Consider the following 18,006-nt stretch of genomic DNA (forward strand, 5'->3'; position numbering starts at 1 on the left):
AATTCGAGCAGGATTGGGTTTAAGAAGGCTTCTTTAGGACAGTTGATGGATTAGACGTACCGGCCCCAAGCATTAGGTCTTTCAACAGGTTCAACCATGATAACGAGCTCTTCACCAGTCCTCAACCTCACCCGGCGGAGTCTCTGCCCCCGAGGCACCAGAGGAGGACTGGTCTGGCGAAGATGGAATCGATTCCAATCCTCAATGGCATATGGCGGGGCTGTTCCGACGTTCGAGTCTTTCCAGCCGGCTGCTGCTTCAATCGATCTCGACGTTCTCGAACACTTCGAACTCCCCGAACAATACCAAACGCCTACTATCGTCGAAGACCCCGCAGACTTACCGTCTAAATACTCCCTTGCGGTTCCAGCGATTGGTACTAAGATCCCTACGGCCGTACGTTCCTTCGCTAGTAGCGTACGGTCGCAATCTTTCAAACAAGTCTTGGAATCTTTCAAGGACCTTCATCAGCATGGGTTTATAAAATACCTCTCCAGCACGGATTTTAGCAACATCCTCATTGCTGCCAATCCGAAACTCATCTTTCCGGTTGAAAAGATGGCTCGAAAGATCGTTCCGGGCACGGTACCAGACGCCAATCCCTACATAAGGGTTTATAAACGCTTCTGGTCCGACTTGAACTTCGTACTCGAAAATATGATTCTGAACGGCCACCAACCCACTATACTGGACTACACTGGTCTCATGGGAAAAGCAATGTGGACACAGAACAAAACGATACAAGACTCGTTCTGGAATAGGATGTTAAAGCAAGGACTAAAACCCAATACATGGACATATAACACCCGTCTAGCAATGGTAGCCGGCATCCGTCCCGCCAACAGTCTCGAAAAGTTCCCGCTCGTCCATACCGAAAAATATGTCAACTACTGGATGGGACAAGAGAATAACGCTGTCACAGAGGCAATGGCAATATACGCCGAGCTCCTAAAGAATGGATTATACCCCAACTCCATGACCGTAGAGCTTCTAATAATGGCGCATGCAAGAGTTGGCGATATTCCCGGTATTTCGAAGATCCTTCGGAATGTTTATGGCGTCAAAATCGACGGGAACAACGAATCTGCAAAACCTATAATTCCCAAGGGATCACCGGTATACCCGACTGCGAGGACCTTGAAGGCACTTGCTGTTGCATACTGTCGAAACTCGCAGTTCAGTGGAGCATTACAAGCCGTGGAGTTTTTGTCTCGGATATATGGCCTGAAAATCGATGAGAAGACTTGGGATGTACTGTTAACCTACAGCTACGCATTCTCACGGCCGAAATACGGACTCCTACCCGCGGATGCGACATCGAAGTTGTCGACCATGATGCAGGAGAGGACGCAAAACGCCGAACCAAGTTTACAAGCTAGAGATATTGTGATTAGATCTTTGGCAAGATCCGACGATCCTGAGGAATTGGAATTGGCGGAGAAGGAGATCAGAAAGGCAGTAATGTACTTCCGTACCAAAGTACAGCAGAAGTACATGACCTCCCGAGAACGATGGGTCAACATGCCGGCGGAGAGCAGTAGCCACGAAGGATCCGAACTCTGGAGGCTGGAGAAGATGATGGATGAACAGTTGTACAAGGTGTGCATGTGGAAGGACTCGATGGGGTATTGGTTATATGCGCTTGTCAGGGCGCATTGGGACCGTATGCAAAAATTAAACCTACCGATTGCGGAGTTTGAGACGATACAGATGAATATATTGGAGGAGTTTGGAGCCTATTGGCACGAATATAGGCCAATATTTGAGAAGCCGAAGGCAGTCGATGAGAAGAAGGTTGTGCCGGAGAGGGTGAAGTTTAGGTATAAGTATCCGGCTTCGATGGCCGGACTGAAGGGATTCCCTGCTATGTGAGTTTGCGAGGGGGGGGGGCTAGCAATCGTGCATGTTATTAACATAAGAGTTTTTTTTATTTTAATTTTCTTCTTTCTTTTTTTTTCTCCGTATATAGCGTTATACTGTACAGTGTATATATATTAGATCTAGATACCATTTACAAAAGTTTCACCCAGCCGATGGGTAACGTTTTACAAACTACACGCTTTCATATCTCCAAGATGTTAAAAGGGCTGTTTAAGATAGATCCGTGTCCAGCACTAGATCGTTAAACACCATATACCGACTCATCGTGATCCATCCCCATCTAAACCACACCATCTGACTTTTATGTCCTTCCGTCATCGCCTTCTGCGCCGTCCTATATCCCTGCCAATTACTCAAATACATAGCAGACTTCGGTGCCCCATTATATCCCTCTCCCTCCTCCACCTCGCTCGCCCCATTCTTAACCCTATCCAACAAAGTAGTAACAAAAGCATCAAGTATGCTAATATACTTCCTATAAACCGGCACAGTATTCAAAGTATACAACAAAATATCATTCTGCTTGGGATAATGTCGTAAATAATACTTAGCCCCTCTAAGCAACGAAACATGATTCGGATGAGCCGAAACACCACCTTTATCAAAAGTGATAAAAGTATCCACACCTTTCCCACCATTCTCCTCTCTAAGATCCTTCAAAGAATCAGAAATCAAAGAAGCTAATAAATCCTCCGGCCAAGATTTTGTCATCGAATCTTCAATGTTTGGGTCATCGAGGATGATTACGCTGTTGGTGACGTTGGTGACACCTAGGATTGAGGCGGAAGCTAGTAATTCGGTTTCGCGGATGTTACCGATTCCCTCGGCGTTACCGATTGAGAAACAGACTATTTGGACGGTGTTTTGGAGGGATGGGGAGACGAGGGATTGGATTGTTGGGGAGAAGAACATGGCTTCATCGTCTGGGTGGGCTATTAGAAGCGCGATGTTACGGTTACGGATAGGTGAGTGGGTGGAGAGTTGGGAGAGGGTGTAGTAGCTACTTTTTTAGAGGATATGTTAGTATCATATATTTTATATATAACAATGGGAATGAAGAGGAAGAAGTTAACGGACCAGAATGCCGCCATGAGGATTGGTAGAAGTAGGAATATGGCGAGACCGCGAGGGCTTCGAAGACGGTTTACTATTGCTGGCATTGTGACTGGATACCTGTTGCTGCTGCTTGATCTATGCGACTGCAGAGAAGGAGGATGAGGATGAGGAATAGGAGGTCAACAGGCCACGCATTGGATTTTAAAAAAAAGACAGAGAGAAGAAAAAAAACCTCAAAGCTAAGAGGAACGTGCACTAGCACTGTCGATATCGATATTCAGGCTCAATGACGCTCGGACCATGAGGCTTGTCTTAGTGGTGCTGAATTCGTGAAGTTCCGAAATGAATGTGGTCCGGGGTAGCTCCAGAAGGTGAAGAACATCCAATTCACGCGTCCGACTAGTTCGATACAAACCTCACCAACTAACTTCAATTTCCACGCTTTTAAACGTCAAAACTTCAACAATTGATTGACCGGCACTTGAAAGATGGCTCGACAGCGGAAAAACCAAAAATCAAAAGCGGCAAGGGTCGATTCGGATACCGAGGTCGAAGATATCCCAAGGAAAACCCTAATGGAACAGATTGGTTCCAACCTTCCACATCTTGAAAACGGAGTACCGTTCGACCTGAAGCATCTTCAAGCTCCATTGGCGGAAGCTTTATCGAAAGACCAGAAGAAAGACGGGAAAATAACCTACGAATCATTCAATATCCCATCCGGATTACCCGATAGAAGTGGACCAAAGAACGAATTCTTGAAGGACAAGGAACAAAAGAAGGGTGACGATAAAGATGATGACGACGACGAGGATGCGGAAATCGGAGATCTCGGACAGGCGTTCTTTCTCGCAGTGCCTTTAACGTTGCTACTCCTTGCATTGTACATCCTCGTACAGAAGCAGTATTTAGAAGAAACAGACCACTGGGAATCTATCGGAAGGACCGTAAAGTCGTTCCCTGGTAAGCTTCGCTTTGAACTCCTAAAATATATATATGCCTGTTACAGCCACTAATGGTGTCGCGTGCCAAAGTAATCTGGTTCATCATTTATCTCACCCACCCACGCAAAACTTTGGTAGCAATGCAAGTGGTTTTCATAGCTATAGCTGTAGGCGCCGGCTGCTGGATGATCTATAATGTCAACAATAACGGTTATTACGCAGTTATGAAGATGGTCCCTCCACTCGGAACTTTGCTCGTCTACTCGATGATTGAGATGGACATCACGCCCTCCGTCTCAACTTTGGCACTCATCGGTATCTACTGTTGGTACAATGATCTCGTCATATTCTCAGTGTAATACTCGTTCTAGATAAAGAAAGAAAAAAACAGACTCCATATTCTACTCTCCACTACCGGACCAATTACGAAGAACAATTCAACCAATTACACACCAAGCAATTCCAAAAAAAAGCCCTCTCAAACGCCATTGTGGACGATCGAGGGGTAGATATCCTTTATATATACACATTAAAGTTAAAGAATGGAAAAAGTGGTCGCCAAATCGCAAAATCAAGAAGGGAATCAATCAGCCACCAAAAAAAAGAAGTTTAACCAAACACCTCTACAGCTCTTTCAACGCTAAACGTTCTTCTAACGACTGTAGTACTCATACTCCGTGCGCCTGGTGTCCATCCCGCTATTAATACTAAATCTGTTGTACAATGTTGCCTCGCTCTGAGCGTACCGCGGGCTATCAACCTCCTCGTTCGATGGGTAACGTTCTCTGATTTCAACTTCATGATTCACCCAGCTCTTGACGCCACGATGACGAGCTGGGGCCTCCGAATTGACACTAAGGCCACTCTCGCGGTTGTTCCAAGGGAACCTTGGGGGCTGGTCACGGTTAACTCTCAATGGAAGAGGAATAACGTGGCCACTGTTCCTGATCATTCCCCTCTTTCTGGGCGGCGATGGTGGCAGAGATGGAACGGAATCTTCTCGTGAACGGTTTGTGATTACAAGTCTTCCACCGGGGCTTAAGATGCGAGGATCGGTTAACTCGAGGGTTTCATCGCTGGCATTGTACTTGTGCATTGCCCTGACACGACCTGTTTGGATGGGTGCAATCGGTTTGACAGGGAAGCGGAGTGGTGATGGAGCTGGTGGCATGGACGAAGTAGTTGGGGAGTAGGGGTCTGCGAAGGGGTCTCTGAAAGTATGATTTGGATGTTCATCGATGTTTTCAAGGAAGGAATCGTCGAAACCCGAGCTGGAAATGTGAGGAAGATGGCCGGCGACAGTCATGGTTACGTAACTGCTGGTACTGCTAGTTCGTCCTCTGGGTGGGGGCGGGGACGGTTTGGCTACTGGGATATCAATGGATCTAGAGATGGTGTATTTACGTCTCAAGGAAGTGAAGCTCTCATCGGACATCGATTCAGAGAGACGTTTAACATCGCCATAGCTTAGGATTGCGGCGTCTGGAACTGCTGGCCATTCATTACGGTCTCCCATGGCACGGGATTCGTATGTCTGCGACATATTGGGTTCGATTGGACCACGGTCTTCATTCCTTCTGCTTCGGCCTATGCTCTTAACGGCGCCCCACATGGAACCATTGCCCCTTCTTCGACGCTTGAGCCAAAGGAAGATTGCGACAGACAGGATGAGAAAGAAACCTGAATCGGGTCCGTTAGCCTTTTTTTGGTGATCTTTGTTTTTTTGATGGAGGGTAGAAGAGTCGCAAACATACCAAGGACACCAAGACCAATACCGATTTCCATACGAATATGGTCAGCCGATTCACCGACTTGAGGTGTAGGCGAAGCATTAGCTCCATTTGTTTCACCAGGAAGTGCAGTGTTAATCTCAGGAGAAGTATTCGAAGGCTCAGTGGTTTCAGGCTCTATCGACGTTGTTGTGGTTGTCGTCGTTCTACGTCGAGAGCTAGTCGTTTCTCGTTCCCTTTCATTCTCATCTTCACCAGGTACGGCACCAAATTGCGGACCAGTTGTTGGTTTGGCAGAAGGTGAAGAAGTAGTAACCTCAGGTGATGGTTTTACGGATCCAAACTGTGGGCCTTCTTCTATGGGAGGTCGAGTCTGTCGTGGTGGTGGTGCAGATGTGGGTTCGATAGGCTTAGCCCCTTCAATGGTTGTGAAGCTGAAACCCAAGTCGATTGATGTGAATTTATCCTTCCTATCCTTCTTATCATCGTCGTCATCGTCATCATCATCGTCGTCGTCATCGTCATCGTCGTCGTCGTCTCGCCTGCGGATAGCAGTCGCTGCAGGCGCTGCGTTAACAATGACAGGGACCATTGCCAGAACCACCCCGGCCCTCCTTGGGTTGGTTGATAAAGTTCGCATCTTTTTTTGAGATAGAGAGAATTGTCGGATATATATAGTATAAGTCTTCGATATCCCTGTTTTACTTTTCCTTTTCCAATCCTTAATCGATATCTTATCGTTGCCGTTAAAGAATATTGATCACGAGCCCGCCGTGAAGCAAAACCCTCAAGAAAAGAATATATGCAACGATGTCGTCCACGCAAATGATGAAAAATAAAAAAGATAAAATAATAAAAAAAGACAAAAGAAGGATGAGGATATATATATATAAGAAAGGAAGAAAGATAAAAAGAGAGTAAAAAGCGTTTATGATAAAGGTTGTTTATTTGTCCGTCAAGGAACTTGATACGAAGTGAATGACGATACCAGCTGCACTGCAGAGTCGATATAGAGAATGTAATCGAAGTGAACAAGCCGACATGCGAAACCTAATAAGATACAAACCTAGGTTAAGATGTCTTGATTGTGCCAGCACATCGAGAAAGGAAAGAAAGAAAGAAAAAAAGAGAGAGGTAGAGTAGAAAAAGGGAAGAGAGAAAGAAAGAAGAAGTAGAAGAGAAGAAGAAGATAAAAAGTATATGGCGAGGATGTCAAGTATATCTATCCAGGTTGTGTTTTGGGACCCATTTTTTCTTTTCTTTGGTGTAAACTTTGGAATTTTCCCGCGGCTTTGACGGACTAGCTGGCTTTGGTGCTGGTGCTGGTGCTGGTGAAGCAAGACACCTGGAACGGGCGAGGTGTAGTGTGCTGCACCTCCTTCCTCGCGTGCCTTGCATAAACGCTTTTCTTCTCTCTCTGGCTCTAAACCAATACACTTTGGATTCTAGTAAGTACGACCGTTTTTTTTTTATTTTCGAAGTTTCTCATCACTCGGATAACAATGCATTCAGACCTTCTTCTTCGAGAAAGAATCTGTGGTTGTTCATGATAATCATCTACTTTGTCCATTGTTCGAAGCCGGTTCAACATGATTGCCTTCCTCATCCTCTTCACCCACCGAACCCCGCGTTCAAGGAGGTCAAAGTTTGAAATGCCCATCCATCCAGGGCAAAAAGTCCCGATGGATGCACAAACAATATTACGATCCAGCAGAAAATAACAAGACAAAAAACAAAAGAAACCGCCCAGAGTTCACCTCTTCCAAGACTCTTCCCAAGTGCGTCTTTCTGCTTCAGGCAATTGCGCCAGTGACATCTGGTCTCGTATCATATCAGTTCACAAGAAGAATGCGGCAGGTACCAAAAAGAAGCGACAAGACGAGGAAGGGGGTGTGCTTGACGACTTTTTACACAGCGTCATCGGGACGTTGCAAGTTTGAGGCCTGTCGCAGACTCGGTCGCTTATGAGGGGACAGCCAGGGGTACCAACGGTTTCACCGCAGCTCTTCTCCAAGGGTCAGGGCTGTGCTTGCGCTACTTCTTGCGCCCAGTCGGAATTGGCAAACGTTGCAAACGAACGAAGGGAAAATCAAGTGGACTCGAGTCAGGATTACCAACCCTGGGAAAGACACCGTGATTGAAATATATTAAATCAAGACTCTTGTTTTCCTTGAGATTTCTCTTGGGATGGAAGAATTGACGAGAAGGTTGAAATACTTCCCAAAACTTCCATACTGGCAGTAGGTTTACCCGTTCTTTGCACTGCACAGCCGTAGACCTTAAAATATATAGCCAATTAACTAACAGAATTCGAAGGGTATACTGTATAGATAGATGGATGGATATATATATCCCTGGAGCGGGAAAGGTATGATTATCCACAGTTTCAAACGATGACGTTTCAGATGATGCTTTTCTGTCTTTCTGATCGACCGTTTTTTCCCCGACGTATACACACAGTTGGTATTCGGGGTAGAATGAATCTATACGTCAAAATGAATAATCTTAATTGCGAGGAAGATATGACTTAAGCAACTGCGTTTTGAATGAATTCGATAAATTCGGTCTCATGATCAGTAGTACTATAGTTGACTAACATCTAAGAATCATAACAATGCAATGCACAAGCCCTGTCTAATAGATAAATATACTATAGCATCTTATAAATATGCTTGACCCGTCACACACTCCTTCGTCATATTGGCCATATATACTTACTTATACTTAGGTATAATGCATAGACATACACCCATGCAATAACCCTCGAGGGGGAGAGAAGGAAATGTCTTGACCTGAAGATATCATTTTTTATCAGATTACCGCCCACTCACGGAGAATATCAGATCTTTTGCTTCCCTTTTTAAGAACTGGGAGTTTTAGCGGTTTTAAAGTCTTCCTCCTCTCCTCCTCCCTTCAAAAAGTACCCGTTTAAAAAAGGGTAGCCTACCAGAAGCCCTTTTTCTTTTCTTAGACGCCGACATAGGACGATCGGATTGGGGGTCGACCGGTCTTGTGACGTCTCAAGTTCTGGATCGATCGATGCATGATGACACTAGTTTCTTATACACCTTATAGCTAAGTAGGCTATACTCCAAGCTAACTACACCGAATACATTGTATGGGAAAGTATTCGAAATGTATAGATCAAAGGGGGGATTTAATCATCTATTATCGAATTATAAGGTTCTCGCGTGACTTAAATCTTTTAGTAATAGAACGCCGAAGGGGGGAGGATCTATATCTATGTTCAGCTAGCTCTCTCTGACCAGGTAGGAGTATTTTGGTCTACATACTTAGTTACATACCTAAGAGCGTATCCATGTAAGTACAGTGAGACAAAAAACCACATTTCTCGGGTTTTGCAGATGCATATGCATTGCTATTCGCTGGGAATGTAGATATTGATAGCGGGTATCGATCGATTTGGTACTTCCCTGCATATGTTATGAGAAATGAAGGTTATCGACATTGATACTTTGTATCGAGTACATATGTCAAAGCTTCTGGCTAAGCCAAATTTATAAATAACCGAAGGACCTCTGGGTATAAAGTATATACTTATACCTAAAAATCTTAAGAGTAGATCTAAAGAATTTGAATATCTACTCGTTCCTGGAGATTCCCGAAGTAATTGGTATCAACTAAACCTGACTGAAACATCAAATATCGATACCATGATATCACAATTACTATCGATATCATCCATCATTCACCAAAAAAAAGTCTGCGAAGAAAAGATATCAAGAATGAAAGACATGAACAGAACTTCTACCTAGTAAATCTACTAGTATAGTAAGTCCCTAGTCCCAGACCTGCAATAAATAAGTATATACACAAAATAAATAAAAAAGAACCAGGACGAGAAATTCACAGAAGTATGCTTTTATAATACACAAGTAAGAATACATTCCCAATTTCGGTAGCCAGCTTAAAGACCACTATAAGGATCAAACCCGACACAAAAGCAGTTGCAAAAAAAGAAAGGAGTTCATGCACCGAATCAAAAATGAACGATAAAATATACGGGAAAGGGTCAGGCGTTAACGTCTTACCATGCTAATGGGGAATCGCTGGATCCAAGACTAGGGAATCCAAAGCAGAGGGTATACATATGCATATGCATGCGAGACGAGTAAAAAAAGGTAGTGAGGGTTTTGGAAGCCAGAAAGAAAACTCGAGTTCGAAGAATGAAGGTAAACACTAGCATTGCATTGATTGATTCATGAGAATGATAATACTCAAGGGATAATAGTAAAATGATCATAAACGCCAGTAACATTCAACAGACAAAATGATAACTCATTGCAAGCCATATCCAAGAAAAAATAAATCTCTAACACCGGGAAAATCTTTTAAGGGAAAACCAAAAACGCTGGAAGGAAATAACAACCGGAATGGGCGACCCAAATTGTAGAAGTCCCAAGAAACAAAAGAAACAACTAAACACCGATATGTATATTCCCAAACGATGAAGGAAAAAATGAACCCAAAAAATGAGATAGTATATATAATGAGAGACGATTGTCACGTTCGGTAATCGTTGCGTATACCGACGACCATCAGGCTGGGACAATGGAAGGGTGCTTTTAGACCTATGCAGCTGGCACCCAAGTCCTACGCTCATCTAAGCTTCGAGCAAGACGAGTAGGCGATGTAACTTCAAGATTCTCACTGGGGCTATCGTCCTCCTCTGTGTCGTCATCCTCTGCAGTTTGGTCAGCGAGACGAGCGAAGTAGTCAGCTAGGCCACTTCCCACAGTATCGTAGTGTGGAGGCGGTGTAGCCAATGGCGGTGGCGCGATATCATCATCGAACGCAGGCGGGTTAAAAGACGGAGCACGTAGAAGATGCATCGGCCGAGCTGTACCATCCGGTGCAGTATCGGGGAGGGCAGTTTCCATGTTTCCGAATGGCAAAGGAGTATTTCGTCCTGAACTAGAGCCAGGACAATTGCAAGAATTGGTGGGTGGTGAAGTGTTGTCACGATCTGAGTATGCTGGCAGCGAGATATTGGCGTGCGAGCATTTGCATGATAGAATGTGGAAGGGGGAGTCGATTGAGATTTCGAAGTGACGTCTCTTGCCAGAGTCATTAGGATCAACTTTGCTCAGTCTCATCACAATCTAAAGCAACCCATTAGTTTCTGTAACACGATATGACTAATGGGGATGGGGAAAGTCTTACCTTGATCCAATGATGGACTTGAATATTTTTATACGTCGTGTCAAAGTGGATCTTACCCTCCTTCGCGCCACACCCTGGAAGTCGAACATTGAATTCCATTTCCGTAGGCCCAATCAAATCTCCCTCCAAGTCACCAAGCAAGTTGTCTCCGAGTCTCTGATCGGGTCCCAATTCGGAATCCGGGTTATCCGGATCTCCATGACGGCCACCGGCTGTCACGCGGACCGACGAACCAGGGTAGGAAGCATGGACAGCACCGTCTGCCCTCTTCTCGTAAATCTGTATTTTCCTAGTAGGTTCAATACGATGGACTTTCTTGTTTCGACAGAAATATTCAGTATTCTCAGTGACATATATTTTGATCCTGTGACAGCGAACTTTGGCCAGTGGTGTTAGCTTGAAGGCAATCGGGATTTGCGACCCCATCGGGAATGATTTCCCAGAAATCACAATATCGTAGTGAAGTTGATCCTCCCAATTACGGCTGATAGCAATCGGTTCAACCTGTTCCAAGCTCGTATCGGCAGGGCATCGAATCAATACGACATCCTTCTTTCCCACTAGATTGGGCCGGAAAGCACCAGCTCGCTCAATTGTAGCTTCAAGTTCATACTTGACAGTTCCTAACTCGCACTGAATTGTTTCTGGAAGAATATTTTCGATCGGAAGCTCGAAATTATAGGTGTATTCACCGGGCTGGAATAACTTGTATCCCTTGGAGGCAACGGAACGACCCGGAGATTCACTCCTACCAAAACTACCCCGCTGATTCAACTGCAAGGAAAGTCTTTTGTCGTTCACAAGGGTGGCGTTTGCAAGGGTAGCAGATGCGGCTGAGATCCCGATCGGGGAAGACGTTCTAGCCAAAGACCCAATAGCACTGGTTCCAGGTGTTCCGCTAAGGGAACGAGACGGCCTATGGTCCGGCTCAGGAGGAAGTAGTCTCGTAGCATCGGCTCCATATGTAGTCTCGGCAGTAGCGAATTGGGCGTTGAAGAAAGGCCAGTGGTGTGTCATGATCTCCTTCTCTTCATAGAAGGCCGTCTTCGATGGTGGAATACCTAGATTTCCATGGTTAGCTCTCTATTTCGTGAGATGTGAAATTTAAATTTAAAGGGCAAGAAATATTACCTTCAGGCCAATCCGTCCTAGCACGACCCTTAAAAGTCAAAGTTATAGACTTAAATTTCGCAGCTTTTGCAACTTTTACGACCAACGTTCCTCTCAGCAACGCCGGTCCACCGACAGTATGCTGATGATGCGAATCGTAACCTTGTAAAAACAAATAGGGTTCTGCAAGTCGGATATCGAGAGTCACCTGACCGCCGCTCGTGCTAGCAAGAGGCTTCTCGCCAGGACACGATATCGTGGAACCCACGCTTCCCGATCTGCCATGACGAGTGGCTAGTGATGTGCCACTACTCCTAGGTGATTGTCCTAGTAAAGCATGTTGATGAGATGGAATTCCCGTGTTCCCGCCACCAATCGCAACCACGCGGCCAGTGCTTCCGCCGCCTAAAGCTACCATTGTTGGAGGAGACATCCTTCCGGTATTCACTGCCGAAGCAGGTGGGTTACTATTACGAGAGGCGGTAGTAGTGGTGGGTCTTTGTGTTGTGGAGGAGGCAGCAATGGTGGGAAAATACTGAGGAGGGGAAATAGCAGCCTCTGGAGGAGAAGGCGGGGATGGTCTGATATCTACGGGCTGAGAGGTTGAAAAGGGAGTAGAAGATACGATCTGCTGGAATAGACGTTTTGCAGTAGCCCTGGGAGCGAACCGGGGGAATTTAAGGACGATGTTGTTTGGGTTGGATTTCCTTCGTCCGGCAGATGGTCTTTGGGGATTTTGGGACGTGTTGTCGGGCGTGTTGTCGGAACCGGCACCCGTGCCTGCACCTCTGGCTGCACCTCGATCTTGACCTTGATTTTGACCTTGACCTTGACCTTGGAAGACGTGTATTGTTCTGCGTCTGGGTGGTGACGACGTAGATGTCGATGTCGATGTCGACTGCCGGATATTATTAATATTGCAGGCAGGAAGAGATGGTAAAGAAGACGATGCTGAAGGAGATGTCCTGTCAGTAAGTAGGCCTCCGCTGTTCCTCTGCTGATTCACCATTTTGGCATCCTTTCGTCCCTTCTCGTTATATAAATGAACGAATGTAACTCTTTGGGTATAAATTAAAACAATGCAGAGCTGACCAAAAATACGACCTCGATGCTCTAAACAGGGAAACTCAGGCGGGCCCAGTTAATATACTTATTAGCAAGTAACTAGCCTGGAGGGTAAGCGAGAGATCCAAGCTTAAGCAAAGCAAAGCATCCAACGGCCTCGGGAGACTGCGCAATTCGAAATCGACTAGGCCGTAAACCAACGATTACAATTTTCTGAAATCGAAAAGAAAAAGAAAGTGAAGCGGGAAGATAATTAGAAGTAAGTATTTATCTGATCTGTTCGTGTATGCACGCACACACATATACTTATAAGATATTCTCTGCAGCCGTGATCAAGGGAGAAACAGTCTGGCTTATGAAGCCCGTCAGATAAAAATGGAAATGGCCGGGGAACTTAGGCCGGCCTGCTTGCAGCTGAATATGGCGAAGATGAAAACCCACAGCAAAAGGCACAGGATGGGACGACCACGGCCAGAATGATGCTATTGGTTTTCTGCTTGTGTCTTAGCGCAGCAAACAGTGCAGGATGAGGCCAGGAAGGTCTGGGTCTCGCTTGACTTGCTGGCCTTAAAGTTCCTTGTCCTTCCGGAGATGAGATGGACGTCGTCGACCAAACCTCGGATCCGCCTGGTAAGTTTGTATGTTTTGGATGTGCTCCCTGGTTCAATATTTTGGGGCTGACATGGGAAGCGAGAAGGAAAAAAAAGGCTTTCAGGCAGCTGGCAGCATGCAGCGGGAATCCAAAACGCCAGATGCAGTTTTCTCCAACTGATTGTCGTTTCTAGTAATTATAACAATGCGAACCAGGCCAGGATCGAATCGAGAGGGGAGATGAAAATAAATATAATTTTATGAAAGAGGAGGGGGAGGACAAACGGGTTTCGTGAAACAAGAACAAGTCGTAATTATATTATACGACAAAAAGCAGATCACGATATCATTAAACAAGAGAGAAAGAGGGAGAGACAAAGAGAGAGAGAGACAAAGAGAGAGGCAGTGTGCATGCTTAGGATGCAGCCCTAGTTCTCTAGTTCTCCTCTTTTGTGATCACTGGCTGACACGAGCGTGACTTTTGTTTCCTCTCTCTTCTGGGCTCTCTCGATGATACGATATCCACCATCGACGATACCGTATAACATCAGAGTTTAAACAACCGAGGGGTTAACCAAATTAACGAGTCAAGCGGCAGCCACCATGAATAATGCAGGTATGGATGGTGGGCCAGGCTCCTGGACCAGGTGCAGCTCAGCTGGCCAATATTATAGGTCTGAGCAGGGTGGGGTGGAGTGGCTAGCATGTTAGCTAGCATGGAACTGTGATCTGAAGTCTGGCTCATGCGTCGTCGACCGGCGGCATTTCCATTCAGTCGACTCGAGTCTATTAGACTCTCGAGCTCTCTTTCTTTCTCTCGTTCCCTTTTCCTCTCTGAACACGGCACGTCCAAGCACCAATTAAGTTGGCTCGAGGCAAGATTTTCGCCATAATGACAACACTAGCGGTGCAAAACAGGGACACGGTTCGGCAGCCAGCGCCAGTACCAGTTCATGGCATGCCGCCCGCCAATGCTCAAGCCTTAATCAGAAGCAACCAGCCAAGATCTGGCCGTCTGGGGACGAGTAAACGAAAATTTAAGGTGTGTGGGGACTCGGCGCAAAAACAGAATTACAATTGCGATAAAATATTAAAATTGGCTCTTGTCGAGCTCGATTCGATTCCACGTACCAAATTCTTCAGAAACTTATGCAACTGTTCCCTATGGGAACGAGGCGGGCCAAGTACTTGATACCTCCTCCCTTACTAGCTGCCACGTCGGTAGAGGTGAAAAAAATTCTTCAGGTTTCTTCAAAACGGAAAAGGAATGAACCAGAGCTCGCGCGGATACAATAGGTAAGCTTTTGCGATTTTTTTTTTCGTCGTTGAGGGAAGAAAAGAAAAAAGAGTCCGATTGTCGACTCCTGGTTCCGAATGACGTGGGGCCCAAACTCACCTTGAAGGATATCCCGATACGTAAGTACGTAAAGTATTCGCTACCAAAGAAATGACCAGAAGACTTTCCCTCGAAAGGTTGGATCGCCGTACAATCGCGTGGTAATTATGTGCTACGAACAGAATCCCAAACTTTGAGTCGAGCTTGACAAGTAGAAAAGCTGACAGCTATAAAGTACTGTGCAGAGGCTTAGCAACTAGTGAACATATGGTGAGAGTAGCATTGACATTATCTGTGGATTATACGACAGACCATACGAAATAGCAAAGTATCGCAGTGTAAATCGGCCAATGGGATCGAAACGGCCCCGCAAGATACCGGATATCTGGATGTTTCTGACTTACGTGATCAAAAAGCTTAAAGAACCGATGAGCTTGTCCTGAGCAAAGAGTGCATGTGGCAGTTAGAGAGTCTACGCCATCAAAGACAGTCAATGCCGCAGGATCAGTCCACTGTCAGAAGAATATCGATGCCTGATCTGCGGAATTATTGTCCGGAAGTCGGAGAATTGGCCTTTGCGGAGGCAAAATCTCTTTCTTTAGATTTTAATATCGCCGCTCCTTTGGAGGAAGTCAAAGGATGTGAAGCTATATATTGTAGGGTATCGATTGAATCGGATGGCCAGGTATACTAGGTATACTACCTGGTATAAGACACCGGCTCCTTCGGTAAACGATAACCCTTTCGAAGGTATCTTCCTTAGCGCTCTAGTGCAGAGCCAATATGAGAGTTCTGTTACTTGCCGAAGTACAATGATGTCTAGTATTTCATCATAGCGACCTATGCCAACATGCAATATCAAAAACAAAATTGTCAAAGGAACTCCGACAAAGTACGACCTAAAAAAATTGGAAACTCAGTCTTAGCTCCTTAGCTCTGGAAAGCCTTGAGTCTCGAATCAGTCCTTGAAATCAAATATTTCACGTAGCTCGACATGTCCCGCTATACGGGAATTAACCGTCGGTCAAAAGGCGCCAATCTTTCATCTATCTTTGACAATTCTACAGAGATCCGATATCCCATGTCGATGGCATTCGTAACACAGCCCTAGGCATTTTCTTGGTGGAAAACTCGGCATCAGACATCATCGCCCCACCATGGTAGTTTACGTTTACACCCCTCCCCTTCACTTTTGTTGTCAATATGCAAGCCTCATCCAGATGTGGTCACGTCATGCTGCAGCCAGGTTCCCTACGAGCAGGGTCATGACCATATTTTTGGCACTTTTTTTTATTTTTTTAATTTTTTTTTCTTCTGCTTCGAAGCGAAACCGCTCTTGAACTTATTAAGAGGGTCAAAAAGTGAAGCGAGAAACATGTATGGAGAGTGGATACCTTCACAGTCCAGGCCCCATGCTCCCCTTGTGATGCCCTGGATAGCTAGCTAGCTACTACACTGCAGATGTAGGCTGCTTGAAACCGAAAGGCTGCAACGGTGCCAACATGTTTTATTTCCTTCAAGTTCGAATTCAGAACTTCAGTTGCATCTTGGTGGTGGTGCAACCTAGGTCATCGGTCCAAAAGGACAACAGTCGTACAAGCGAAATTAAAACTTGAACACAAAGATAGAATAAAATGGGATACAAAAGAGCCAAGATCTAGGCCGACCGGGCGGCGGGCTTGCAGCACTGCATTCAACCTTAAAATTGGTTATCCTGTATCCGTATCACCTAAAGAATTCTCGTATAACGCGAACGATCCGCCAGCGCAGCTTGTGCCTGTGCTCTGGACTTGGAATATAATATAATATAGTATGGACTGGCAGTTTACCTCCAAATCGGGCAAATAGAATGAGCCTTGCTGCTACGCTGTTGGTTAAGATCCCCGCGTCCTTAGCAAGCACCGACCAACCGGTTTTCTGAAACGTACTTAAGTACTTACTAATGTAGGCAAACGCACATCAAACCCGTATTGGTTCTTTTGTGCCTTGGGGAGATGTTCTGCAGCTGTTACCTAACTGGGACCGGTATCTACTATCCTATCGACGAAAGACTTAATAATATGCATGTCAGACATGGCCAGCTGCGCAAGCCTCGGAACTAGTGATCATCCGGCTACCCAGGCGCCACCGCTTCGAACTCGACGGCGATCTTGTGCTCCGACGATGCCATCGACAAGATATATGGCGGAAACGCGATGGCTGCGCAATATGTACTTAACTAGCTAAGGATACCAAGATCGAATATAAAATAAGGATGAGGCCATGATGACTCGGCCAACGGGGCGAAGAGCGGGACGAAAGGTCATGAGACAAGACAAAGGGTCCTGTTGAAGCGATCTGCTGAAGCTTTGAAATCGAGGTTAAGGAATTGGGGGTCTCTGGCCACATGATGGTTCTTTGAATTTCGGGGTGTACATGTACATGTACACTGCATAGGAAGTTACTAGGTTAGTACTAACGATATTCAACACATATATCAATTTCTTATCTTAGGAAGAGCAGGAAGCAATATCAGCTGAATGTCGAACTGATAACAGTACTGCTTATCTATATAAAAATATTTTTAATTTTGCTGGATTTTTATCGATATCGAAATCAAAGAAAAAAATTGATGCCATAGTATTGTGTTATTGTGACAGAGTGTGACCATTCCGTGAGGGCCGGCTCACCAGGTTACAATTTCTTTTTTATTATCTTATTGTAAGATTACTTATATATAATTAATAGTGGAACGACTGAGAGTATCAACTATAGACTGCTTTGGTTCGATTATAATTTAATTAGTGAGCTCGCTGCGAAGCCCTGATACTCACGTCTCCTGTACAGCCGTTTGAATTGATTGGTATCATGACACTAATTTTGAGCTCACAGTTGTACAATTCCTTTTGTTAATTTCCGTCGAAGCCTGGTTTGAGACAAGTCCAAACCCTATATGGGAACCGTTTATAACAACCAACTACTTACTCATATAACTTTAATTTGGGAATCTGTTATGCAACATGTGGCGTTATTCTGGGCCTGAATTTTCCAAGGCAAAGATGATATTCTCCTTTAGCCTTTCTATCATTGTATTCATAGACGTCCGAAAGAAAGGCGCCGTTTTAAAGCC

General features: G+C 45.2%; 5 protein-coding genes across 5 annotated transcripts; 2 read left to right on the forward strand and 3 right to left on the reverse strand.

Moving 5' to 3' along the window:
• Nucleotides 1-96: 96 nt before the first annotated feature.
• On the forward strand, nucleotides 97-1,872 carry AOL_s00004g448 (uncharacterized protein; the record flags this gene model as incomplete). The annotated part of the gene is made up of 1 exon (XM_011119097.1): nucleotides 97-1,872. The coding sequence occupies one exon, from the start codon at nucleotides 97-99 to the stop codon at nucleotides 1,870-1,872; it is 1,776 nt and encodes a 591-aa protein (XP_011117399.1).
• Nucleotides 1,873-2,091: 219 nt separating this feature from the next.
• On the reverse strand, nucleotides 2,092-3,041 carry AOL_s00004g449 (uncharacterized protein; the record flags this gene model as incomplete). Its single annotated transcript, XM_011119098.1, has 2 exons — nucleotides 2,092-2,881; nucleotides 2,959-3,041. 2 exons carry the CDS (start codon nucleotides 3,039-3,041, stop codon nucleotides 2,092-2,094), a joined length of 873 nt encoding a protein of 290 aa, XP_011117400.1.
• A 384-nt stretch (nucleotides 3,042-3,425) lies between these two features.
• Nucleotides 3,426-4,240, forward strand: AOL_s00004g450 (uncharacterized protein; the record flags this gene model as incomplete). The annotated part of the gene is made up of 2 exons (XM_011119099.1): nucleotides 3,426-3,900; nucleotides 3,972-4,240. 2 exons carry the CDS (start codon nucleotides 3,426-3,428, stop codon nucleotides 4,238-4,240), a joined length of 744 nt encoding a protein of 247 aa, XP_011117401.1.
• A 293-nt stretch (nucleotides 4,241-4,533) lies between these two features.
• On the reverse strand, nucleotides 4,534-6,251 carry AOL_s00004g451 (uncharacterized protein; the record flags this gene model as incomplete). The annotated part of the gene is made up of 2 exons (XM_011119100.1): nucleotides 4,534-5,561; nucleotides 5,636-6,251. The coding sequence occupies 2 exons, from the start codon at nucleotides 6,249-6,251 to the stop codon at nucleotides 4,534-4,536; spliced, it is 1,644 nt and encodes a 547-aa protein (XP_011117402.1).
• A 3,952-nt stretch (nucleotides 6,252-10,203) lies between these two features.
• AOL_s00004g452 (uncharacterized protein) lies at nucleotides 10,204-12,914 on the reverse strand (the record flags this gene model as incomplete). Its single annotated transcript, XM_011119101.1, has 3 exons — nucleotides 10,204-10,734; nucleotides 10,796-11,856; nucleotides 11,927-12,914. 3 exons carry the CDS (start codon nucleotides 12,912-12,914, stop codon nucleotides 10,204-10,206), a joined length of 2,580 nt encoding a protein of 859 aa, XP_011117403.1.
• Nucleotides 12,915-18,006: the final 5,092 nt, after the last annotated feature.

This window comes from Orbilia oligospora (genome assembly GCF_000225545.1).
Source record: "Orbilia oligospora ATCC 24927 unplaced genomic scaffold scaffold00004, whole genome shotgun sequence".
NCBI classification, from domain to species: domain Eukaryota; kingdom Fungi; phylum Ascomycota; class Orbiliomycetes; order Orbiliales; family Orbiliaceae; genus Orbilia; species Orbilia oligospora.